Source organism: Podarcis filfolensis (genome assembly GCF_964270895.1).
Source record: "Podarcis filfolensis genome assembly, chromosome: 2".
NCBI lineage: Eukaryota > Metazoa > Chordata > Lepidosauria > Squamata > Lacertidae > Podarcis > Podarcis filfolensis.
This window is the reverse complement of record NC_139605.1, coordinates 114,372,854-114,399,801: the sequence shown is the minus strand read 5'-3', so window position 1 is coordinate 114,399,801 and position 26,948 is coordinate 114,372,854. Positions and strand designations below refer to the sequence as shown.

Genomic DNA, 26,948 nt, shown 5'->3' with positions numbered 1-26,948 from the left:
CGAGAAGGCCTCTGTCTGGTTCCCTGTAACCTCACATCTTGCAATGAGGGAACCGCCAGAAGGCCCTCGGCGCTGGATCTCAGTGTCCGGGCTGAACGATGGGGGCGGAGATGCTCCTTCAGGTATACTGGACCGAGGCCATTTAGGGCTTTAAAGGTCAGCACCAACACTTTGAACTGTGCTCGGAAACGTACTGGGAGCCAATGCAGATCTCTCAGGACCGGTGTTATGTGGTCCCGGCGGCCACTCCCAGTCACCAGTCTAGCTGCCGCATTCTGGATTAATTGCAGTTTCCGGGTCACCTTCAAAGGTAGCCCCACGTAGAGTGCATTGCAGTAGTCCATTTACTGAGCAGGGAAGGTGCTGGGGAAGCAGGATTGAACTCTCTGCTCATCAGCTGATGAGTGGAATGTTCAATCCTGCTCTCTGCACCTCCCCAGACAACCAATACTCAGTAGGGTTGAAACACCCCAATCTGCCCATCACCCAGTGATTGACAGGTGGGCAACCTCATACCAAAAGATACAGGTCCATGCAATCCACCCTACCCTAGCATCCCTTGTCTCCTTTCCAAAACAACCCCCAGATGTGCTGGGGGACACATCACATCCCCCTGCCCTTTGCTGCGTGGCCTGTGTGATGCCTGGGCAAATCACGGTACCAACAGCAGTGCAGGCAGGCAGATGCTGGCAGCAGTGGCAAGCTCCTGTGGGAAGCTATTCCAAGCAGGGCTTCCCCTGGCATGCTTTCGTGCTCCCTCCTCCTCTCGGGCAAATTTTCCAGTGAATGAAAGCAGATCATTAGCAGTCAGGGAGCAATCAGTAACCGATGGATGAGCTGCGTCTAATGCCAAGCTCGTTAAATGCCATGAAATTAACCAGGGGAAATCACCTGCTGAGCCACTTCCCTCTACCACGGGGCCAGGGAGATTCCACGGCACCTGTGGCTGTCAGGAGACAGGGAAGCTTCCCTGAGCCATGCTGCCAAGGGAGTCTAGCATCGCCAGGTGTGCTGGTGCAGAGGCACTTACCCAGGGATGTGTGCAGAAAAACTGCAGGATGCTTTCAAAGCATCTTAGCTTTCCTTTTTAACAATAAGCAGCTTGGAAACCTCATGGTTGCAAATATATGCTTTAAAGCCAATGCCTGCAGAAATCCTAAAAGCCAGAGAGGGATTGTTGCTTTTTGTACGCAGGAACTAAGCAGCCTCAATCTCTCTGTCAACTGCACAGACTGCAATAGCAAGCCTAAAATAGTCTACTTAACAAATCTTGGCAGTATGCTATCAGAATTTCAGTGGATACATGCAAGCCTTTGTTCTGGCAGAAGGGCAGCAGACACGGAATCATCTTCCCAAGGTGAGACTCAAATATCAAGGGAAGAATGAGATGCAAATCTGATCTCCTCCCATGTCTGCTAGTAGCAGTAGCACCGACTTCACCCAGGGATTTGATCCTAGGTGAGCAGCAGCCCCACAGGCAATGAGGAATCTTATCAAAATTGGTAGCACAAAGAGGCCCCCCTGTGGCTAACTCAGGAATCGCAAGCATGGTCTTTGTGTCTGTCCCCCCAAATCGATGATGATGGAAAAGAGAAACCAAACATAAAAAGAGGAAACCGATTTGTTTTACGAAAACCAAGGCGAATATGCTTCAAAATTGCATACAATTAACGCTGAACCAGGGAGGGGTGGATCGCTCTTTCCAAATTCAGACAAAGGTATGTACTAGAATCAAGCAAAGCCCAGGTTATGCTGTTGAAATCCGTCCGTTAATGTTTTCAAAGTCAGGGAAAACATACCCTAACATTCGCTGCTGAAACATGCAATTCAAAACTCAAACTCTGCATCAAAGCATGGTGCTCAGTTGCCTTGAAAACAAATGCCACCTGGAACTCAAGTGTGGACATGAAGAATGCCAGGGACGGAGATAAAGCCGTGTCTAACAACAGTCTTTTGTTTTACAAGCGTCCTTAATTTAAGAGATCACAGAACCTTTAGGGCTTTAAAGTTCCACAGAATGTTCACAATGCTATTGGAAAGCAGCTATAACAGAAACTACCCCCCCCCCCCCGCCCACTGTCACTGTCTTCAAATCCAGGGCATGTTACATATATATTTAATCTCTGGAGAATCCGTCCACTGCTGCAGATCTTTACTTTTGCTCTTTGAAGGCAATAGGCTGCTTGTCCTTTAGCCTTTCTGGGCTAGATGTGGACCTCTGGGGACCTAGCGGGGTTCCTTTTACGTTGCTATGATGTATTGTTTGCTATGGCCCCTGAAGATATGTGCGCTCCATTAAAAAAAATTTAAACATCACGGAGGCAAGGAGGCTGTTTCAGGCATAAGAAGAACGGCGTGGTCAAAGGCTTTGGGGGAACGGGAGTGGGAAACATATATGAGGGACAGTGGAAAGGGACCTCGGGAAGAGGCTTAACTCTGCTCCTTGCTAATAGATCACACTTCCAGGTAGGAGCAAAAGCCGCAGAAACCCGGCACCATGTGAATGTCCACATAAATCTGAGCACGGAGGTGGGGAGCTTAGCAGGCACAGTTCAAGAGGCTCAGACTGAGCAGTGACAGATGCGAGGCTCTGGCCCCCGCTTCCCAAGCAAGCCCACCCATGTTCCAGACTAGGGATCAGTGGGGCAGGTGGGCTGTGGTTTTATGAGTCTCCAGCTGCTGCAATATAAATCCCTTTGGCTCTTGTTCCCTTCGGGGTGGGGGGTCCTATCCTGAAATGCCTATACACGAGTGGGGGGGGCAGCAGCAGCAGCTGCTCAAAGCTCTCCCATCCTCAAGGGATCAAACTGCACACTGGCAGCGCCCCCCCAAAAAAAAATTCCAGAAGATGGCATTGGGGAGAAGGATGTGTGCATGTCGGAGAGATAAGTGAGGAGGACAGACTGGGGCATTAGGAAAACTATGGAGAAATGAAAGTGGTACCCACCCCAATTTTGCCATTGTAAAAGGTGATCTCAAAATTACGGGGGATGATTTTGAAAAAGAATTTTGAAGAAGGGCTGTTTCTTCATTTGTTTGACAGGAAGGTTCATGCAGTTTTGTTTTTAAAAATAAAATAGAAGGGAGGGGAGTGATGAAGGTCATACTAAATGGGGCTGCCAATTAAAAAAAAAAAAACTTTACCGCCCTGCTTTTAATCGTCTGCCGTACTACTATTAATATGTTGACATCTGTGCAACAGGCAGGAGTTCAACCGGTGCATCTTTTCTGAATGCTGCATTTCCATGCCAGAGAAAGATTTCCGTGCTTGGAAGCAAAGGCACTAACAGGGACTAACTTACGTGAGTCAGGACTTGCTCTTGGAACATGAGATGAGTGTTTGAGTATATTCAGAGTAAAAAGGTAAAGGGACCCCTGACCATTAGGTCCAGTCGTGGCCGACTCTGGGGTTGCGGTGCTCATCTTGCTTTATTGGCCGAGGGAGCCGGTGTACAGCTTCCGGGTCATATGGCCAGCATGACTAAGCCACATCTGGAGAACCAGAGCAGCACACGGAAACACCATTTACCTTCCCATTGGAGCGGTACCTATTTATCTACTTGCACTTTGACGTGCTTTCAAACTGCTGGGTTGGCAGGAGCAGGGACCGAGCAACGGGAGCTCACCCTGTTGCGGGGATTTGAACCGCTGACCTTTTGATTGGGAAGTCCTAGGCTCTGTGGTTAAACCCACAGCGCCACCCACGTCCCTTTATATTCAGAGTAAATTGCATTAATACTTGATTGTTAGAGCCAACTGCTCTCCCTCTCTAGTAAGGTTGCCAGCTTTTCTGTTTAATAGAGGCTCTTGGGCCTCTAATGTATGCTGGCCAGATGCAAAAGAGGGCAGGGGCTCCAGCCTGCACCTTTTCCTAACGGTGCTGGAATTTCAGCAGCTGCGGCTGGTGTGAGACGAACTCCACCTGCTGAAATCCGCTCCCCTATACAACAATTCAAGGAGTCACGAGGAGGAGAAGAACTGTCCTCTTTCCTTTCTTGTGCATTCAGGAAGCCAGATGCTGTGTGCCAGCCTTAGGCATTCGCACAGACTATTGGTGAGGCCTGCCAAATGCCACACACATTTGTCCTGAGCATGCAGCCTCCAACACAGGACAGCCAATGTCGCCCATCACCTCCCTCCCGCTGAGCACCGCACGGAATCTCCTTAGCAGTGGGCGAAGACTGGGAAGCTTTTCTGCCTGTCTTATCAAGGGCTCCCTGGAACGCAGTTTGATAACCACCATCTTAAGACTGTCTCGCTGCAGAAGTGGCCCTGCTGCCAATCCCGACCCCCCTCCCTCCTCCTGCCACCCAGGAAAATTGTCTTTAAATTACTCTCCACATGGCAGCTCCTTTACCCTGCGGCTGCACAGCAAAGGAAGCCGGGAATTACCTCCCTCATAAATCCAGCCGCCTCTGCCTGCTGAAATATTCCCTCCGCCGCCTCCACCCACTTCCTGCTGCATCTGCTCCATATTAATTAGCGCAATTAGCGGTGCTCTGGGCTCCCCAAACGAACCTGCTAGGCAGCTAGAGGGTAGCAGTGCTGTGTTGCTGCTGTTGCCGCCACGGATGGTGCCGGACGAGAGGGAGAGGAGGAGGGAAGGGTGCGTGTTTTTGAAGTAACTGGTTACAGTGGCGTAGCGTGGGGGGTGCAGGGGGGGCGGACCGCACCGGGCGCAACATCTGGGGTTAGGGCAAATCAATGGGTTAGGGGGCGCAAATCCACGGGTTAGGGGGCGCAAATCCACGGGTTAGGGGGCGTAAATTACTTGCCTTGCCCCGGGTGCTGACAACCCACGCTACGCCACTGACTGGTTAGGCTCCTCAGTGAGGAGGCACAGAATTTGGGGGCTTCACAGAACCTGTGAAGATGCAACACTGCCAGGCAGAAATATAATACAGACAGGCAGACAGACAGACATGAAGATCCCTTACAGACATGTGACAAGCAAGGGCCTGTTTTGAGACTTTCTCTGTGGAGATCCAGGCTAGCTCCATCCACCACGAGTTTGGCTGGCAATTGTCTGTGGGCCAGTATCATACCCTCCAATATTTCTCCGATGAAAATAGGGACATCCTATTCCATCATCAACATCATCATCAATTTTATTATTTATACCCCGCCCACCTGACCGGGTGCCTCAGCCACTCCTGGTAGCTTCCAACATATAAAAACATAATAAAACATTAAACATTCAAAATAAACTTCCCTATACAGGGCTGCTTTCAGATGCCTTCTCTGGGGTCATATAAGGAAGGTGCTGTTTAAGGGACTTGGGTCCCAAGCCATTTAAGGCTTTATATGACACTATTATGAATACCTTGCATTGGGCTTAGTAATTCAGTGGCAGCCAGCATGACGTTTTCAAGACCTGTGGCAGCACATGGCCCTATCAGGCTGCCTCACTTACCAGCCGCACTCTACCTGCGGAGTCTGGACCACGGATAGACAACCTAAGGCCCATGGGCCGGATGCGGCCCATTTGCCTTCTCAATCCTGCCTGCAGACGGTCCAGGAATCAGCGTGTTTTTACATGAGTAGAATGTGTACTTTTATTTAAAATACATCTCTGGGTTATTTGTGGGGCATAGGAATTTGTTCATTATTATATTTTCCAAAATATAGTCCGGCCCACCACGTGGTCTGAGGGACGGTGGACCGGCCCATGGCTGAAAAAGGTTGCTGACCCCTGGTCTGGACCATCTTCAAGGGCAGCCTCACTTATTTTGCATTACAGTAGTCCAGTATCTTGCTAGGTAAGACTCTACAAAGGCTGGGCCCACCATGAGGCAGAGTGAAACAGCTGCCTCTGGGTCAGGGAAAGGTAGCGAGGTTTTGAGAAGGCATAGGAACCTGCCACATGCTGAGTCAGACCACAAGCCTATCTGACTCAGTACTGTCTACACTGACTGGCAGCAGGTGTCCAGGTTTTCAAACAGAAGTGCCTCCCAGCCCAATCTTGAGATGCTGGGGGTTCAACCTGGGATGTCCAGCATGCAAGGCAAATGCTCTACCAGTGGGATAGTAGGCTGCCTTCAGGTGCGGGGGCAGACACTGTCCCCTTTGCCAGTATTAAAGTCAGATTGAACTGCCAGTCAAGGCAGCTTCTCTACATGAAACCGCATAGGAAAGGGCATCCTAGCATAGCTGTCAACTTACAGATTTGAAAATAAGGGACCAGCAGCCTCAAAAATAAGGGATCAGCAGCCAAAACAAGGGATTTTTGTCAACCAGCTGAAATACGAAGTTAAAAGGGACAAGATAATTTTGGAGAGCAGCGCCGGGTTTTAGCCCTACATTTCCAGAGGTTGCTGCTCAAGACACCAGCTGATGAAACACTGCAATTAAATAACTACAAGCAGCAACCACATTTCGCTCAAAACAAAGTCCAAGCTACAAAAATGCTGCTGAAGTTCTGTATCTTTTCTCTTGTGCTCCATCTGCAGCTCTCAGTTCCATAAGGCGGGGCGGGAGGAAGAAAGGGGTGGAAATAGCGCCCGAAGTAAACCCGCAGATCAGACCATCTACGCTAGTCTACCACTACAAATCTACGGGAGAAGCGCTTGCAGTCCTTCCTCCGCTTTCTCCCTCTATGGTTAGCCCTTGGAACACCTGCCTGCGCCTCCGCCACCGCCTCCTCTCTCTGAACTGCTTTCTCTATGGTTGCCCTTGCTCTCCTCTCAAGGCTCCTCAGCAATTCATAGGCCGTGCCAGGCTGCCCATCTTATCTGGGTCCTTTGGCAGCACAGCCACAGTACAACCTAGCGGGAGCGGGAGCGGGCAGAGGGGAGGCCCTAGGCAGAGACGCTCAGTTTAGCGGCCGCAAGGAGGATGGCGGCAGAAGGGCTCGAGGCTCCCGCCAGTCCCGGCGGGGAGGGGCTCCTGGGGCCGAGGCTGGTGAGAGGAGGCCGGAGGGGGGTGGGGCGGGCAGCCAAGCAACACAGTTGGAGCCTCCCTCCTCCCTGGCCGGCAGGGAGGGAGGGAGAGGAGCTGCTTCCTTTGAAACCCAGGAAATTTAAGGGATATCATCAGTAAGGGACAGCAGCGGGACAAGGGAGACAGCACTGGGATAAGGGAGTTTCCCACCAAATAAGGGACAGTTGACAACTATGCATCCTAGTCTTAGCCTTAGGCAGTAGCATCTCTTGGTCCTGCCCAGTTCCTCCTTCACCATCACCTCTCTCTCTTTCTCTCTCACACATCAGCACCATTAACTATTTCACCTCAAGAATGTCTCGGGTGGAGCACAGCTGCCACCTCAGTAATCAGTGACCCCTTCTAACCTCCAGCTGCACCCAAGATATACGCTGCACACCCCATACATTTAAAGCAAATTTAATGTGCATGACTGTCCCGCAAATAATCCTGGGAACTGCAGTTTGTGAAGAGTGTTGGGCATTGGCGCTCAATGAGGGGTAAACTACAGTTTCCTTGAGGAAAGTCATGTCTGTTAAATGTATGGCGTGTACGCACAGCCCACCACAGGTTGCTCCACAATACGCCACTTTATCTGGAACTGTCTTCCTTTGTTCACACTTAACAACAACGTTGTTGTAGGAGATGTAGGGGACTGAAGTTTGTATGCAAACCACATGCTCTGCCCACTGAGCTACTGCCTTTCCCTGTTATTTGTGTTCATCTCCTCTGCATGCTTGCCCAAAAATAATTTCCCCCGTGGTGATCCGACTCAAGACACAACCACAAATTCCCATTCAGGAATTTCTGGGGATTCCAGTCAGTTCTTTCCTGTTAGCTTGTTACATTCATTCATGCCCCCTGCAATTTCCCTGAACTCCGGCACAGACATACCGCAAACATGCACACAAACCATGCACTCAGGAAACGGACTTCTTCTTTTAAAGAGCAATCTGCTAGCAAGAAGATGCTTCCCACTTTTGCTGAAGCACGCTTTCCCCTGCCCCAGGCAATAAGCACTAATGAACTCGGCGGCTGAATGCGGAATTAACTAATGCATTGTCTCTCCAAATATCTAACCAGTGACCTCAAACCACAAAGCTTGGAAAGGAAAAGGAGTGCCTTGCAAATTGTGGAAGAAGTAGTGGTGCAGTGACAGAGGAGAGGGGAGGGTGGAGAGGGAAGCTGAAAAGCTTTTGCCCTGCAGTCCCAATGACTGCTTTAAATTAAGGCACTAGTCCATGTAGTCCAGTATCATCTACTCTGGCAGGCAGCAGTTATCCAAAGCCTCTCAGGCAGGGATCCTTCCCCAAGTGGCGCCCGGCCTTGCTACTCCTTCTCCTTGCTTTTGCTGCTTATTTGCCAGCCAAGGGAGCGAGCCATGAGAAGAGTGAGGAAGAGAAGGAAGGGGTGGAAGGAGGTGGAGGATCCCTGTGTTGTAAACAAAATCTGCCCTTTTCCCTTATGGGGTATCCAAGAGCCCATATAGAGTCCTTACATAGGTTCCCTATTGGTAGGAGAAAATAACAGAGGCCAGCCAGAGAATATTGAGAAGCAAAGCAGCTAATAAGCTTGATGTTTATTGATCTGTTGCAACAGGGTGCTCCCCTCACACGCAGGAAAGGAGGAGGAACCCAGAACAATGGTGCACAAGGCCTTATAAAGAGTTTTGAAACTGCCACCCTGTAGATCAAGACCACCCCCAGAAACATCATACATACGTCACAGAAGGGGTGTAACCTAAGACCACCCCTCAGAAACATCATACCTACATCACAGAAAAGGCAGTCTTAAAACAGAAATTTGAATGTTGTTTTTCTCCTGTCGTTGTTTATCTCCTGTCTGACAGGTCACTTGATATCTTAAATGTGCCCTTAAGACAGGATTTGTGAGGAAAGAGACAATGGGGAGGTTTGCAACTTTGACCTTGCAGAGAAAACATTTTGCTCAGTTTAGGAATCAAAATGGTTCCAGGTTGGCCTTCCTGTGCTGATCTATGTACGTGCTTGGTTGGTACACTTATGAACATTACCGTATCTCTAAGACCATAAATTCCTATCACACCTGCATGCTTTGTTCCCTCGCTGGCCGGTGGTTGTAGATGGGACCCAGAGGGAGAGGCAAGGCGGGGGGGAAGTATCACCAACAGTAAGGAGGAATTGCAGGGTTGGAGGCCAACTCACCCAAGCCCTCTGTTCAGTGCAGAATCTGCAATGCAGGAAGCAACCACAGTTGACAGATGGCTCCGTACAGCCTCTGCTCCAGTGCCTCCCGCAAAACTAAGAGCACAACCACCTTTCAACAATGCAGGCTATTTCTTACCACGGCAAAGCTTCTCTGGATGTTTATCCAAATTCGGCTTCAGTGCTGGTTCTAGTCCTGCCATCCAACCAACAGATTTGCAGTCTGCTCCATCTTCTGCACTGACAGCCTTTCAGGTTCTTGGAAGACCATGAGCTCATCTTCCCCTATTATGTGCCCCACCAAGAGGCAGGCAGGCATGTTCTGCCTAATCCACTGAGAGCAACTTGACTGACACACCCACACCAAGGAGCTGTACAGAAGACCCTCCTTGCTGGCAACAGGCCTTTTAAATGCAATTCTGCTCTGCTTTGTTATGGCAAAGGGATAATTTGTCTTGTGTGTGTGTTTTGAAACTTATCCTACATTAGGCTTGCCCTATAATGAAGAGGTAGGGACGCGGGTGGCACTGTGGGTTAAACCACAGAGCCTAGGACTTGCCAATCAAAAGGACAGCGGTTCGAATCCCCGCGACAGGGTGAGCTCCCGTTACTCGGTCCCTGCTCCTGCCAACCTAGCAGTTCGAAAGCACGTCAAAGTGCAAGTAGATAAATAGGTACCGCTCCGGCAGGAAGGTAAACGGCGTTTCCGTGCACTGCTCTGGTTCGCCAGAAGCGGCTTAGTCATGCTGGCCATATGACCCGGAAGCTGTACGCCGGCTCCCTCGGCCAATAAAGTGAGATGAGCGCCACAACCCCAGAGTCGGCCACGACTGGACCTAATGGTCAGGGGTCCCTTTACCTTTATAATGAAGAGCCCTGTGGTGACTGGCAAAACCTCTCCTGATGTTCACCACAGCAAGCACCTGCTATAAGCATAAGCAGAGCCCTGGGAAGACAAACAGGGCAGTTGTGCACATGGGCTCAAGATGAGCTGCTGGAATGGCCTATTGTGAACTGAGCAACCGCAGCATAGGCTACAGCATCACAATCCAGTTGCCCCACAATCCAGTTGCCGCATTGTGAGACTAGTCAGTCAAAGATGAGCCACTAAAATCTGGGCCACCCTAGATTGGGTATGGGGAACCTTTGGCCCTCCAGATGCTGCTGAACTACAACGCCCAAACACAAGTGAGTGAGAAGATTAGTGATTTTATTCTAAACAGCAAGCAATATATACATTACCAAGCAACCCTTCAATCTGCCACTGGGAAGCCCTCAAGAAGTGGTGAAGTGACTCCCCCAGGTAGTCTCAATTTTTCAACAGCCCCACGGCCAACAGTCTGTGCACGAGGTTCTCAGCACTCGGCCCAAAAACCATCTGATTTATAGATTATTGATAGCTAGCCTGTATGGCTTGCCCAACTGCCTATGTGCAGGTCATTCATTAATCACCCTCTTCCCAATGCTTCTACATCAAAGAAGGTCAGAAAGTACCCATCACTATTGCATCTTCCTTCCAGCAGATTATACATTAAAGGCTGCTCTCAGCCACCAAAGAACTTTAACAAGAGATAGAAAGGGGATGTAAACAGAGGCAGGAAGAGATGACCATGCTAGATCAACTAACTCCTTGAAATTACAATTATTTTCCAGAAAGATAGCCCATATACCATCATCCCTGGCTATTGGCCATACATGCTGGAGCTGATGTCGAGTTGTAGTTCAACATTTGGAGGGCCAGAGTTTCCTCACTCATGTCTCTGTTAGCCAATTCCCAGATCCCTCTTTGTCCCAGCGCACTCCAGCCCTTCTCACCTCCTCCCTCTGCCTCCTTTTCATCTCCCTTTGAACAAAACAAGGGAGTGGCAAGTGAGAAGCCCAGTCAGGCGGCTATAAAACAGGGCAAGTGGAAAGGCTGCAGAAGCTGGATATAGACACATCAAATAAGTTTCCGTTAAATGCGTTGCAAACTTTGTATGGGAAATCGGGTTGGCAAAAATGGAACTACACAGCACCATCTAGTGTCACAGCATTAGAATGCATAAACAACGCATATACTGTTAGGCACTTTATCTTTGCCAATATAGCTGTGTCCAGAGTCTAGCACGGTGATGGCCAAACTTGGCCCTCCAGCTGTTTTGGGACTATAGTTCCCATCATCCCTGACCACTGGTCCTGTTAGCTAGGGATGATGGGAGTTGTAGTCCCAAAACAGCTGGAGGGCCAAGTTTGGCCATCACCGTTCTAGCAGCACAAAGAGCCATTATGAGGTCACAGGGGTTCCACAATGCCATCAGCAGGCAGAGGTGCCCAGGCAGGCAGGTAAACAGGCAAGGAGAGCATCCTGGGCCATGTGCACCTGTATCCATGAATAGCCCCCATGCCTATGGCGCCGGGAGGCAGGGGATGAAGGTCGCAGAGCCCAAAGGTCTTGTGTCTCAGCTCCTCGGGAGCTGGTTACGAGCCATCCGGTAAGTTATCATGCCAGAAACTCAGAGTCAACCTCTGAAACTGGGAGACCAAAAAGGTACTTTTATTTTTACTCATTGTGCTATTAACTTATGGAACTCAGTGCTACAAGATGTGTTGGCGGCAGCTGGTGGCCACCATCTGCAATGGCTTCAAAAGGGGGGTTAGAGATATTAATGGAAGATATGACTTTGCCATAAGAGCTTAAGGAAAGCCTGCTGGATCAGGCCAAGGGCCCATGTGGTCCAGCATCCCAGTCTCACACAGTGGCCAACTGGGAAGCCTGCAAGCAGATAGCCAGGGCATTTGAGCCACCAACTTCAGATGCAATGTGCCTTCAACCACAAGTTACTGCTCTAATTACAGGAACGCGTCGGGCTGGTGACTGTGCGTTACATACAGACCTTTGGTCCAAACTTGCAGGGCTCTTTTTATATTCCTATGCTGTCACCTCAAAACTTGCTCTCTGTCATCTAGCTTCTGTCATTCATGAATTGCTCCTACCAGCTTCCACATGGCTGCTTATCCCTGTCTCTGATGATCAGAGCTAACCAAATGTTTATGCCCCACAGAGAGACCATTGCAATCCTGTTGCAGTTTGCAGAAGATCAGACCCAATGGTTACTTCAAACGGCTGCTAGTTATCGTGTCCTGAAGGCCCTGTTCCCATGTCTGGAATCCTTTGCAAGGTCAGAGCTTCTGCAAGGAAGAAAATGGGGGTAGGGTGGGGGAAGAAGGAGATGGGGAATCACAGCTGTGATTGTATGGATGGTGTTCATATGGCAGGACACAAAGAGGAGACACTGAGCAAATCCTAAGGCACTTTTGATACAGTTCCAAGAATTTCAGCTTAATTCTTTTAAAATAGGTGTCTAGTCCTTGGAGAGGCAGGAAGAAAATTTAAATGTGTTTCAGCAAAAAAGGAAAACACAGGAGGGCACAAAATAAGGAGTCTAGTATAAAGAAACTCAACTTCATGGCAGTTTCTTCGGTTCCTATCAAGGTATATGACAATTCAAAGTACAGAAAATAAACATACATTCATACCTTGGATCTCGAACTCCTTGTCTCCTGAAATCAGCTCCCGAATGATCAAACCCCAGAAGTGAGAGCGTTCCAGTTTTCAAACGATTTTCAGAAGCCGAACGTCCGGCGCAGCTTCCTATTGGCTGCAGGAGTTTCCTGCAGCCAATCAGAAGCCACATTTTCATTTCCGAATGTTTAGGAAGTCAAACGGACTTCCAGAACAGATTCCGTTCGACTTCCAAGGTACAACTGTATAAAGAATTTTCAAACCTTACCGACTGAAATTTGGTTGCACATCTTATGATTTCTATTTTCCCTTTATATATCACAAAATCCCCTCTTGTGGATGCAGTTTGATTTGTGAACTTTAGAGGCAGAAGAAAGTTGTCAAGCACCTCCCACACAACATTACCATTTGAGAAAATATTTAAATGCTACAACATTTCAGTCTGGAGAATGGGCTAGACAGTTTTCAAATTTGCATGATGTTTCAGTTCTTCATTTTGTACTACAGTGGTACCTCGGGTTAAGTACTTAATTCGTTCCGGAGGTCTGTTCTTAACCTGAAACTGTTCTTAAACTGAAGCACCACTTTAGCTAATGGGGCCTCCTGCTGCCGCCGCGCAGCCGGAGCACAATTTCTGTTCTCATACTGAAGCAAAGTTCTTAACCTGAGGTACTATTTCAGGGTTAGCAGAGTCTGTAACCTGAAGTGTATGTAACCTGAAGCGTATGTAACCCGAGGTACCACTGTACAGCTAAGTTCATCCTAAGGACCAGCAAATCGCCTACAGAAATGGAGTCTAAAAAAATCTGACATGTTCTGCTTTTACTTTCCTGGTCTCAAGAAGCCAACACATAAGTTCTGCTGAGCTCACGGCAAGCCCCAGCAAGAACCAATCAGAGACAGCAGGCAGTAGCCAGAAAGATCCCACTAAGAACCACCGGAACGAAGATGGCACAGCATTACCCTCCCGCTCCGCAAGAGAGAACACATCTCTGCCCTCTCAGTCCATCTACACCTTATTTGACAAAGATGGGCGGCTGGATGTCTTCCGCATGCGCAAGCTGGTCTACGAGAGAGGTAGCCACACAATCTACACTGTGGAGATGCCGGTGGGGGCAGGAAGGGGGAAGCCTGTTTCTGGCATCCTTTAGCCCCAGGGGTCATGGGTGGCGCTGTGGTCTAAACCACAGAGCCTCTTGGGCTTGCTGATCAGAAGGTCGGCGGTTCGAATCCCCGTGATGGGGTGAGCTCCTGTTGCTCAGTCCCAGCTCCTGCCAACCTAGCAGTTCGAAACCACGTCAAAGTGCAAGTAGATAAATAGGTACCACTCTGGTGGGAAGGTAAACGGCGTTTCCGTGCACTGCTCTGGTTTCGCCAGAAGTGGCTTAGGCATGGTGGCCACATGACCCGGAAAAACTGTCTGCGGACAAACGCCGGCTCCCTTGGCCTGTAAAACGAGATGAAAGCCGCAACCCCAGAGTCGTCTGTGACTGTACTTAACTGTCAGGGGTCCTTTACCTTTACCTTTTTAGCCTGGGGTGAGGAACCTTTTTCAGCCCAAAACCACATTTTCTTCAAACACAGTGGAGAATTTTGGGAGGTCATCTGTGCACAGCACAGGACCACACAGAGAATGTGGTGAAAGGACACTAAATTCAGCTTCCCGGGTGTTTGATTAGTACTAAAGCCCTGGATTTTTGTGTGGGAAGTGGAGAAGAAAGCAGTTTTGAGCTGAAAAGCAGTAGTGGGGAGGGATGCTTAACCCTTTCCCCCAGCGACTTTTTTCTGTGCTGCCTGCAAAGCTGCATCCTCTCCCTTCTCGGGTTTAGACACATGCTTGCAAGATTAACCCCAACTCTGATTCTGCCCCACCACTACTGCAGTGCTACCCTTCAGGCATCTCAACTGGATGGGGACCCGTTTAAAACTGTGGTTTGGTATTACTACCCTGGGGGAGGGGTCAATGTAGGGTGATGTGTGTCTTTTCTTAGGCACACATCCCAGTGAGAGAAAGATCACCTGGAAGTTTCTCTTTGGGGTGTACCCGGAGAAATCCACAACTGAAGAGAGGAAGGAGCTGGACCAGCAAATGTCCTCTCAGTATCGGTGGATGAAGCGTTCATGGAAACAGCGCTTCCCCTGGGCTGCCGTAATGAGGGTACATTCCGACTGTAAGTACAACCAATGCCTGCTGGCTTTGTATCCTGCTACACCCCTCCCACTGGGTGGAGCAACAGGGCTCCGCCTCTTAAAGGCACCACGCCTGGCAAATGATGCGTAGTTTACTATTCACTTACTCCTATAGTGGAGCTTTCCTTGGCGATCCAGAGACATGACGAACAATGGAGGGAAGCTGAAACAGCCAGTCCTCCTACAGATATCTCTGATGAGGTGAGATATGAAATAGAAAATTACTTTCTTGAAGTGGATATTAATTAAGGATGTTGAGGCGGGTAGGGTAATGAGCTGGTGAGCAAGGCGTAGTTTAACTCAGGCTCGGCAAAGCTTAGTCCTAAAATTTGTTTTCAGTGCATTCCTGTTTAGGGAAGCTTTTAATGTTTAACAGACCACTGTATTTTAATATTTTGTTGGAAGCCGATCAGAGTGGCTAGGGAAACCCAGCCAGGTGGGCGGGGTATAAATAATAATTATATATATATATATATATATATATATATATATATATATATATATTATTATTATTATTATTATTATTATTATGACACAACCCTGGGAAGACTGTTTCTTTTTTTAAAAAAAAGTGTCATGCTTTAAGCACATGCAAGGTGAAGATTTTCCAGTTACCACAAAGTGACTCTTAACCAGCCAGAGGACACATAGAGTTAGTGTTTCCCAAACTTAGGTCTCCAGCTGTTTTCAGACTACAATCCCCATCATCCTTAGGTAGCAAGACCAGTGATGATGAGAACTGTAGTCCAAAAACAGCTGAAGACCCGAGTTTGAGAAACACTGAGTTAGAGGCTTCCACATCAGAGGACATTTTTTCCAAGTGGTGTTGAGGTCCAACGTCCCTCCCTCCCTCCTTTTTTTAAAAGGAAATTTTAATGACTTGGAAATCTCTGCCTTTTAACTCTCAGCAAAGGGCGGTGTAAAATAAACCACTCCCTGCACATTCGAAGCCAGCACATCAGAGAAAAGACTTACCGTATTTTTTGCTCTATAAGACTCACTTTTTCCCTCCTAAAAAGTAAGGGGAAATGTGTGTGCGTCTTATGGAGCAAATGCAGGCTGCGCAGCTATCCCAGAAGCCAGAACAGCAAGAGGGATCGCTGCTTTCAATCTTGCTGTTCTGGCTTCTGGGATTCAGAATATTTTTTTTTCTTGTTTTCCTCCTCCAAAAACTAGGTGTGTCTTATGGTCTGTTGCATCTTATAGAGCAAAAAATACGGCACCCCAAATCTTCTCCCAGACATTGTAATTCTTATATTCTTTGTGGAGAAAAACATTTAAACGCCTGGCTGCAGTTTGAAATGGTGCAGCCCAGCAATGGGTGCTACATGTGGTGTCCCCCGTGCATGTTTTTAACTCTTAGGACCAAACCAGATGACAAGACAGTGTAAGATCCACAGAGTGGATGTCCTGCAGGATTGGTTTTTGTTAGCTAAAAGCAGCTGTAGGGAGAGGTGAACCACTTCAGAGCCATGACACTGGGGGAGGAGTGGAGTTGTGTGTGTTTTTGTCCCTTTACACTCTGTATGTTTCCCACATCTGAAAAATGGTGGCGGGTGGGAGGGTGGCAGTTAGATCAGGAAAACAACAGCAGAAGGAGGAATTAAGCCCCACCTTGCCCCAGACTTCTAGTCCCAACCCACCCTCACCCTGCATGGCTGCTTTTCACTTTCAAGGAAATGGATCTTGACTCTTGAGAAGGGATTTGATGGAAGGAAGAGAGTCATGTCAGGGATCTCCTGATGTCTTATCCTCCTATTTTACAATGGTCATAGAGTATAGGGCTCCATCTTGAGAAGGTTTTCAGAAGCATCTACTGGCCACAGAATCCTGGACCAGGCTGGCTCTTGGCCTAATCTAGCACACAATTACTCCATTCCCAGACATGGGGTGGAGCTGAGAACTCACGAAATATGCTTCCAAGCATCAGTGTGCTAACTAGCCCTTCCTTAATGTTAAGTTGTAGGTGAACATATCAGACGACACAGCGATTCTTCAAACAGCTCTTGTTTATTCACAGGCCAGAACAGAACTGAATTGAAGGGTTCAGTCAGCCTGCTTATATAGAGCTCCAGTACAACGTAACTGTAACAATTTTCTAAAACTATCCAATCACTGAACGTCACTTTCGAGCCCTTATTTGCATAACTATCTACAGTATCCCCCTGCTGGCCCAGGGTGAGAACTTCAGTATATAACACCTAACGTCTCCCACTCTAACGTCAATGCAATTCTGTCTTTCGTCAGCATAGCCTGCCCTTCTCGCACATTAACGAGCAACAGTTCCAAAAGGCGCTTCAAGACATTGATGCCGACGTACCCCAGACGGACAGACACCGGACATTCTTCCAGTGAGAAGTTGGCCCTCCCCAGCTGAGGCAAAACAAAAAGTTGGGACTTCCAGCAAATTTTGAAAATTCAGATTCTGAAAATTCAAAGGGGGGATTTCCTGAATGATGTACCGGCCTGTGTAAAATATGACCACCGCTTCCCCCACAAGCTGGAATCAGCTCGCCAGGTCCTGTCTTCACACATACACACATCCATTTTTGCAAAACCAGGCAGGCAGGAATCAAACCCACTGGAGGGTTGCCGCTCATACCTGGCAGTTTTCATTTAGTTTGGTAGGCATCGTGCAGGTCTGAAGTCAAATATTGTAATATCCCAACAGGTTATACCCAAACATGGACAAGTCTGCCCTCTCCTTCAGGAAGAAGTGCGCAGAACATTTCTTCCTGGGAATATTTGGCTTGTAACAGCAGAGGAATTTGACATATAGGACTTTTCCAAAACTCAGATCACATTACTAACCTGTCAGCATTCGTCAAAAGCTGGAATATGCCCTGCCCCCCCCCACAATCTGGGGGGGGAGAGGGGGAACCCCACACCTCAAAATGAAAACTTTAGGCCAAGAAACATGTGATGCAGGAGACGGGAGATCATATCTCCTTTTCATTATTCGTTTTAGCTTAAAAGCAGTTCTGATTTTGCTCAGAGAGCAATGGCGCTGGGTGGAAGGAATGTTTAAACCTTCCCACTCCTGTGATGTTTTGCTGGTCTAAATCTACCATGACACTGCTGTTAGCACCAGTGGGTGGGTGGGATTTAGATCATGAAAGGAGGGCAGGGCAAAGGGTTAAGGATTCCCTAATCTAGCATCACTCCTCCAGGCAAACTAGAATCCCCTCACACACACAGAGAGAGAACTGTTTCGAAGGGTGTTTTTTAAAAAAAAAAATATTATTATTATAATTTTAAGTTGAAATATCCAATCAGAAATTGTCACTCCTCTTTTGGGCCTGAGATAATCAGGTTTCAGGTTATCCCCACGCAGAACCTGCTATACCTGCGTATATACCTGTTACACAAATTGCCCTATACGAGCAGACTTGCCAGTCCTTTTGTAGTACCTACTGTTAGATTCCTCCCTGCTTCCCATTATCACACATCCAGCCCTTTCCAGTTACATTCTTCTCCTGCCCTCTCTGGTCCTGAATATCTTCTTTTGTAATTCCTGTACTACAGCAGAGCTTTGAGGCAGCTATTGGGGAATACTTTCTATCCTCCAAACCTCTATCATTTATATACAGGTTTTAACGTAGCCTCTCCCAAAGAATGCTGGGGATTGTAGTTTGGTTAGTGTTGAGAATTTTCCCTTGGAAATCCCTGTTCTCACTGCTACTGTCCACCAAGCCTCCTTGAAGAGCAGGAATAGTCGTTGACAGTGTCGATACATCCAGTAGTGCAGCAGGAGAGCTGAAAATAAGGCCAATATATTTCATCTCTGGTTTCAGACAGTTTGGTCAGAACAAAGTATACACTTCCAGAATGAGGTCTTGTTGCTCGGTCCCTGCTCCTGCCAACCTAGCAACATCAAAGTGCAAGTAAATAAATAGGTACTGCTCAGAAGGTCGGCGATTCGAATCCCCACGAGCTCCGTCCCTGCTCCTACCAACCTAGCAGTTTGAAAGCACATCAAAGTGCAAGTAGATAAATAGGTACCGCTCCGGCAGGAAGGTAAATGGCATTTCCGTGCACTGCTCTAGTTCGCCAGAAGCGGCTTAGTCATGCTCGCCACATGACCCGGAAACTGTACATCGGCTCCCTCGGCCAATAAAGCAAGATGAACGCCGCAACCTCAGAGTCGGTCACGACTGGACCTAATGGTCAGGGGTCCCTTTACCTTTACATTACTTCTGGTAAATGAGCCAACCTAACCGCTAGAGCAGGCATAGGCAAACTCGGCCCTCCAGATGTTCTGAGACTACAATTCCCATCATCCCTGACCACTGGTCCTGTTAGCTAGGGATGATGGGAGTTGTAGTCCCAAAACATCAGGAGGGCCGAGTTTGCCTATGCCTGTACTATCTGAAACCAAAGGGACGCATTGGTTGCCAGATGTAATTTTTTTTTCCAGCTCTCCTACCCCACTATTGAATCGACTTTAATTCTAGGGCTCTGTCTGGGAACATGTGAAGGAATAGCGGGGGGCGGGTCTCCTCTGAGTATGTGCCAAGTTTCTTTCTCTTGCCAGTGAATAATCCCAGCTAATGGATCTAAGGAACTGGCCACTCATAGCTGTCCCAGGTGCTTTCACCTCTCTTTTTAGAACTAATTTGGGGTACACTCATGATCAGGGCCACCACCATAATACCTAGCGTATGGATTTATTCTCTCTCTCTCTCTCTCTCCCCAGACGTGAAGGACTAGTGAATCTGCTTTACCTCCGGGAAATTCTCGTCACGTACGTGGCCTTCCACCAAGGTGAGGAAACTGCTGTACTCGACCCACTTCCAGGAATCTCAGTTGATGGCATCAGATGTCTGCCTGCCAGCTTCCCTGCTCCATTCACCTCCACCCCTCTATCCGTTCCTGACACTTTACAGGCCTGCCATTCATCATTTATATGGTGCTTTTAATTTGCCACGTCCTTTTCAACCCAAACTGTTTCTCAAAGAGGCGTAGGGCTTTTCTCAAGGCAGTTCAGGGGCGGAACAGACCTTCCCCTCAGGAGGTCTCTGCTAAACATCCCACAGCCAGCAGTGTAGACCGTGCTAGTTATAGCGCGTACATTTTTGCACAAGAAGGAATGTGCAAAACTCCCTAGACCCACTCTGTATGCATCACACTCACGTGTCTAAGCCCACATGTGTGTCCACCGCTCATGTGTATTCATACACACGCTACCAGGGTTCTTTGGGGCAGGGAAAGCCAGAGCTATTAAAATGGTGCTTTAAATGTATGCCATGGATGTGACCTTAGCACCCTCGCTTTCTACAGAATCCCATCATAAAAATATAAAACCGCAGACCCAAAGATGACATCCAGACCAATCTTGCCAATGCTATACTTCTGTCATAGAACCAGAGTCTGTGAAGTGTAGAAATTAATAAAGGGTAGTATTTAGAAAATGGGATGTGGGTGGCGCTGTGGGTTAAACCACAGAGCCTAGGACTTGCCGATCAGAAGGTCAGTGGTTCGAATCCCCGCGACGGGGTGAGCTCCCATTGCTCAGTCCTAGCTGCTGCCAACCTAGCAGTTCGAAAGCACGTCAAAGTGCAAGTAGATAAATAGTTACCGCTCTGGTGGGAAGGTAAACGGTGTTTCCGTGCGCTGCTCTGGTTCGCCAGAAGCGGCTTAGTCATGCTGGCCACGTGACCTGGAAGCTGTACGCCGGCTCCCTCGGTCAATAAAGCGAGATGAGCGCCGCAACCCCAGAGTCGGTCACGACTGGACCTAATGGTCAGGGGTCCCTTTACCTTTATTTAGACAATATTTGGAATATGAAGGGAGAATACAAGCTGCAGAACTGTGCCACTAAATAAATTCCTGAGCTAGGCTTATGCGAAACAGCTTGGCTGGGCTAGCTAAGTGCAGAGCCATGAAAAAACAACAGGGAGCCAGGGACAAAACCATTAACTGCCCTTGGCAATGCAAAAAGCTATCCTTCCCTCCTGCTCTGAGGAATGGACAGCAAAAGGAGATCTGGAAGGTAGCCAAGGTGGCAGGAGCATGTTGTCACAGGAAAAAGTGTCCTTTTGGAAATCTAAAGGTGCAGGAGGAAGTAGACAGGATTCTAGGCCACGAAGGGCAAAACCACCTTGGAAGGCTAGGACAGAGGCACGAGAGGGGCTGCAGGGAGCCTTGAATTCCATGCTTGCTGGCTGGAGGAAGCTGCACCGAGAAACCAGGGGCCATGACTGACTGTTGCTTGGGACCCCAACTTGCTGAAGCTATGAGAGGAGCAATGAGAGACACTCTTGGGGTAGACTGTTCTGCACCCCTCCATTGAAGGCTTTAGGTGTAAATATGTGTAAAATAAACCCCATTTCTTGATGACACTAGCCTCAATTTTCCCAGCGGAAGCACAATAGCTGGGCATGTGCCTGGACCCCCTGGAATCTTGCTACTGCTCGGCAGAGGTTAGGGGTGGCTCACAACCTCTGTAACAATACATTCTTTCTCTGCTTTTAAAGCAGCGCAAGAGTAAACAGGGTTGTTGCAGAGTACAGTGGTACCTCAGGTTACATACGCTTCAGGTTACAAACGCTTCAGGTTACAGACTCTGCTAACCCAGAAATATTACCTCGGGTTAAGAACTTTGCTTCAGGATGAGAACAGAAATTGTGCTCCGGCGGCGCGGCGGCAGCAGGAGGCCCATTAGCTGAAGTGGTGCTTCAGGTTAAGAACAGTTTCAGGTTAAGAACGGACCTCCGGAACGAATTAAGTACTTAACCTGAGGTACCACTGTAAAGGGATGCAAATATGTAGTCAGCAATGGGTAATTGCAGGAGTGGGCTCAGATTGTGATCTTTGGGGATTCCAACTACACAAGTACAGTGGTACCTCTGGATGCGAATGGGATCCGTTCCGGAGCCCTGTTCGCATCCTGAAGCAAATGCAACACGCAACTGTGCGTGCGCGGGTCGCGTTTTGCCGCTTCTGCGCATGAGCGTGATGTCATTTTGAGCGTCCGCGCATGCGCGAGCAGCAAAACCTGGAAGTAACACGCTCTGTTACTTCCGGGTCACCGCAGAGCACAACCCAAAAATGCTTAACCTGAAGCGTATTCATCCCGAGGTACGACTGTATATCTTTTTCTCCTCTGTGAACAGTAGAGGAGCATGCTCTTCTGGTTCATGATTCTGTGATATTTTGAGCTATTGCTACTCCTTTTATTGCATGACACTTTGCATATGCCATGTTTCCCCCCTGAATAGCTGCAAGGTGGGCTGGCAATTCCGGGTGCCAACTGCTGCTGGTTTCTTTCCTCCTCTGCAGACATCGGATATTGCCAGGGCATGAATGACTTTGCCAGCCGCTTTCTGGAGACCCTGGAAAATGAGACTGAAGCCTTCTGGTGCTTTGTGGGCTACATGAGACGTTCAGCGTGGAGTTTCACCACCATGGGTGTTCGCCGCAAGACACGTGAGAGAGCGGGGAGGGAGAAACACCTCCCCACAACACCTGACTCAAACATACATTATCCTCTCCAGGTTTAAGCACTAGGGAGGAATGGACTGTTCTGAAAATTTTCAGGGAATGTGGATTGTGGAAAGGGCCAACTGAATACTGCCTGTGATGTCACACCCAAAATTCCCATAGTCATTTTGCAACTGCCCCCCCCTTTAAATGCCTTAGAATTAACATATGAATTGGTAAACATACATGTGGCATGGGGGAAGAGGCACAACTATTGCTCACCCCGTGTTCCATTTGCTAGAATGCAGATCCGCCATGCAAATTGCAAAATTAGGAAGAAACCTCGCTCACACCGTGCGTGAAGAACCTAGCTGTGGCCTCTCTAGATATTTTAACTGTCTTCAGCCAGGGAGAAAGAAATATGGGAGTGGGCAGTTAACTAAGCAGCGGAAAGGGACATTGGGAGAGAGGAGGCAGTGGTGTAGCGTGGGTTGCTGGCATCCCGGGCAGGCAAGCTGACGCTGACAATGGAGCAACCGCCCACCAGAGCCAAGCAGGACCATGCTGCACCGCCTGCATGCATGCACAGGGCGAGCCTGCCTGGCTGACGTGGCCCCTGGCGGATGAATCACCCTGACACCTGCAGAGAGGAGAGCTGGGCTAGTCTATGCTGAGGTTGATGGGAATTGTAGTCCCAAAACATCTGGAGGGCTGAGTTTGCCTATGTCTGTATTAGGTCTTAGATTGAAGGAGAGAGGGTATTGATAGGCAGAGCTGTGTGCAATTAAAAAGAAAAAGAAAAACATGTGCTAAGAAAAGCTGAATTCTGCAACCTGAATAAAGCCAAATGGCATACATTTGCTAAAGAATCTACTTAGTTCAGCTTTTGCAAGTCATGGGGAAGAAAAAGAAGCTCCACTCCCCACCCCAGCAAAGTCCACCGGCCTTGGACATTTTACCAGGCATTGCTCATGATGTGCATGTAATGTTTCCTCCAGGTGAGAACACCTCTTTTGACATGTTGGCAACCTTTGCAAATCAGGATCTTTGTCACCACCTGTCCCAGTTTTCTCCCTCTCCAGAGAGCAGTTTGTTGAGGGCAAAGATGGCATGGGCACATGGGGTTAGTTGGTTGGTTGAGTGCATGATTTTAGACATTATTTTGGCGCTGAGAGTTAAACCACAGAGCCTAGGGCTTGCCGATCAGAAGGTTGGCGGTTCGAATCCCCGCGATGGGGTGAGCTCCTGTTGCTCGGTCCCTACTCCTGCCAACCTAGCACTTCAAAAGCACATCAAAGTGCAAGTAGATAAATAGGTACCGCTGCAACGGGAAGGTAAACGGCGTTTCCTTGCGCTGCTCTGGTTCGCCAGAAAGCAGTTTAGTCATGCTGGCCACATGACCCGGAAGCTGTGCACCGGCTTCCTTGGCCAATAAAGCAAGATGAGCGCCGCAACCACAGAGATGTCTGCGACTAGACCTAACAGTCAGGGGTCCCTTTACCTTTACCTTTCTCCTGCCTGCACAGAAATCTGCGAGGAGCTTCTGAAACACGTGGACCCAGAACTGTATGACCACATCGAGAATGTGTCCAGTGACAAGCTGCTCTTTTGCCTCAGGTAAAAAAAAAACCCCCACCTCCCTACAAACCCTGGAGAAGGAGGAAGGAGCAAACTGCAGAGATCCCCACAGAAGGGATGGCTCTCAGCCAGCATGCAGAGGTGACCAAATTCTGCAACAAGAGCTTGATTTTGTGACCTGCATAAATCATACAAATTAAGCCCATCCTGAATAATTGATTATGCAGACACAAGTTTTGCATAATCAGCATCTATGTCTCTAAGATATGGAAGCTAGCACCCATGCAAAGACCTTTTTAAAATACAAAGCTTTATCTGTGTGTTTCTGTCCTTATCTACAACACTAGGCCTTCCACTCTTGCTGTCAACTTGTCCAATACGTACTTCTTAATTTCTAGCTCTGATTACTGGGGCTGGTGGGGAAAAATACATGCTGTGCATGCTCAGAGACATCACACATTAAGCGGGACGAAGTGTTCCAAGGGTGCTAGTGCTGAACCCCAGGAGAGTGGTCTGCATCAGATTTGACCCAGGCCAAGGAAGGACCTAGAAATGGGCTAGAGGAGTCTGTAAAGAAGTGGGCTTTTGTCAGTGTAAAATGAAAGGCTAAGACGCTCAGTTTTCCTCATCCATCACCTCTTGCAACCCTCTATGTCAGGGGTAGGCAACCTAAGGCCCGGGGGCCAGATGCGGTCCAATCGCCTTCTCAAGTCTGGCCCCGGGAATCAGAGTGTTTTTACATGAGCAGAATGTGTCCTTTTATTTAAAATGCATCTCTGGGTTATTTGTGTGGCATAGGAATTCATTCATTCCCCCCCCAAAAAAATAGTCCAGCCCCCCCACAACGTCTGAGGGACGGTGAACCGGCCCATGGCTGAAAAAGGTTGCTGACCCCTGCTCTATGTGCCTCTATGTCAGGTGGCTGCTGCTACTTTTCCAGAAGGACTTAGACCACTCTGATGCTGTGAGGGTCCTAGAGATCAGCGCCTTGGAATCTGAGAGGATGAATTTTGGAACCTGGATCTGGCTGACTCGTAGGGAAGGTGAGCCCTGTGCTCTTGGGAAGCAGGTCCCTGGAGGCACGGCAGTAGCATCAACTGTGTTTCCTCCACCTGGGGACAAGAATGGTGCACATCATTCTGCCATGTGAGCATTCTGCTGCCTCCTTTCACTGTGCATTTATACCAGGCTAGAAATGTCTTAGGGAGAAGGAAAAGGTGTTTCTGGGATCATCTTTGGCGATCACTCATAGCCAAGTAAGATTGTCTTCCATAAACACGGTTTTAACAATGAGTCTGTAAGTGACTGTGGAGGCCAATTCTGAATCCACACCTTCTTCCACAGTGGGGATATTGGCTTCCGGGCAGGAGTTGATCACGGTGTGGATTTGCCAATTTCCTCTTAGCATGTTTCTGGGATAAACTCTATTACAAAGCAGGGAAGTAGGTTTCAGCATACAATTTAAGGGCAGCAAGTGGTCAGTTAATTAATGTTTATTTATTTTTGCAAGCCACTGACTCACTCAAAAAATATATATGCTGATCTACAGTTTTTATTACTACAATTATCACCATTTTGGCACCATTTGTATTTTCTTGCCTCTTGGCAAGTGAAAGACATCCTTCAGTACAATTTCAGTGGCAACATTAGAAAATGATCAAAATGGGAGTCAAATTCTAAGAGGGAGTCAAATTGTAAGGTGATACGAAATTTTGAATCGGTGTGAATCTTTGCTTCAGCTCTAATGGGAGAGCAGGGAGTTGCTGGTTTCCTCAGAGGGGACTTTATCAAGGAAAAGCACCTTTACGCAACCTTGCTCCACAACTCATCCCCATCCCCAGGTCCCCCATCACTGAGTTCCCCTGGTGCCTCACTCCCAAACAACTCCCTGAATTGGTTTAGGTCCACAATCCAAAAGAAGTCTTGGAGAAAACATACAGTATTCTCCGCCAATAGGTGAGGAGCCCCTGCCAGGCCCTTTCACATCTGTAGATCGGGAGGAAATCACGTTTGAAGTGCTGCTTTGCATTGCCGTCCTGATCAAGAACAGGAGGAAGCTGTTGCAGTACCAGGACGTCAGTGACTTTTACCTGTTTGCACAGAGGTAAGCAACACAGCTACCTATGAAGTGGAGCTTTAAAGTTCTAGAGATGCATTTTGTACTAGTTAAGGGCAGTAGAGGCTGGTGTGCCCATTATGACTGGCTAGGGAGACAGACACTAGGTGGGGCCAGAGTCAGGAAACTAATTCTGCATATCTCCAGCTGAAGCACAGAAAAAGCAGGCAGTGCTCCTCTGTCCCATTCCTTCCTGGGTCTTCTCCTCACCTGCTGGGCAGCACACTTGGAGACCTTGGAGACACAGTAGGGGCAGACAATAGAAAGAAACTGGTCTTTTATGCCACTTCAGCTGGAGATGTGAAGAGCAATGTCAGATGTCCGAGGCAAGAGATGACAACTTGGATATTGTCTACACAGATGCTTCTCTGCTGCTGCATCTGCCTGGCCTTTAAGTGTAAGGACTTAAGAAGAACGTGGCTATATCAGATCACAGGTGCATCTAGGCTGGCAACAGGGTCCAGCCAAATGCTTCATTGCCAAAGAACTGACCGCTTAGCTAGCTGGGTCATCATCCTGACCCAGCACTCCTATGCTTCCAAAAGAGGAGTCCAAGTGTGGTTCCCAGAAAGTCATGTGATATGGGTTTGCTATCAAATGTGGGTAGCTGGGCTGATGATTTTGCTACTCTTGGCACAGGTTGCAGGGGAGACTTCAGCTGAACACACTGCATGGGGAAGAGCGGCGGTGATGAGTGACTTCTTGAGAGCAGGGATTTAAAGAGGACTACAAAGAACCCCCCATGGACTTGAGTGGCCCCTGCAGGAAGAAATGAGATCACCATCTCTTTGGAAGCCAATCTCCAATGAAGCTATAAGCAATATCAACCTAGAATTTTGTCACAGCCTCTTAATAAGCAAACATAGAAACTAGGACACCTTCTCCACCTCAAACCTACCGTATTTTTTGCTCTATAAGACTCACTTTTTCCCTCCTAAAAAGTAAGGGGAAATGTGTGTGCGTCTTATGGAGCGAATTCAGGCTGCGCAGCTATCCCAGAAGCCAGAACAGCAAGAGGGATCGCTGCTTTCACTGCACA

General features: G+C 48.3%; 1 protein-coding gene across 2 annotated transcripts; it reads left to right on the top strand.

Annotated features, from left to right (window-relative positions):
* Positions 1-10,160: 10,160 nt before the first annotated feature.
* Positions 10,161-26,743, top strand: LOC310755890 (TBC1 domain family member 15-like). Of its 2 annotated transcripts, none has more exons than XM_083599297.1 (12): positions 10,161-10,289; positions 12,143-12,259; positions 13,445-13,680; positions 14,595-14,774; positions 14,909-14,994; positions 17,041-17,144; positions 19,490-19,557; positions 22,075-22,221; positions 23,742-23,832; positions 24,712-24,836; positions 25,750-25,897; positions 26,549-26,743. In XM_083599297.1, the coding sequence occupies exons 3-12, from the start codon at positions 13,656-13,658 to the stop codon at positions 26,598-26,600; spliced, it is 1,026 nt and encodes a 341-aa protein (XP_083455423.1). In that variant the 5' UTR covers positions 10,161-10,289; positions 12,143-12,259; positions 13,445-13,655; the 3' UTR covers positions 26,601-26,743. The 2 variants fall into 2 exon arrangements, with proteins under 2 accessions (XP_083455423.1, XP_083455422.1); XM_083599296.1 differs by lacking the exon at positions 10,161-10,289 and adding an exon at positions 11,383-11,572.
* The last annotated feature ends 205 nt before the right edge of the window (positions 26,744-26,948 follow it).

Bases quoted from the DNA above. Each gene is read 5' to 3' on its own strand.
- LOC310755890 (XM_083599296.1), top strand. From the start codon at position 11,469: ATGAATAGCCCCCATGCCTATGGCGCCGGGAGGCAGGGGATGAAGGTC. The intron at 11,573-12,142 runs GTAAGTTATCAT...TATGCCCCACAG, and splicing joins AGCTGGTTACGAGCCATCCG to AGAGACCATTGCAATCCTGT. The intron at 14,995-17,040 runs GTGAGATATGAA...GTCTTTCGTCAG, and splicing joins CTACAGATATCTCTGATGAG to CATAGCCTGCCCTTCTCGCA.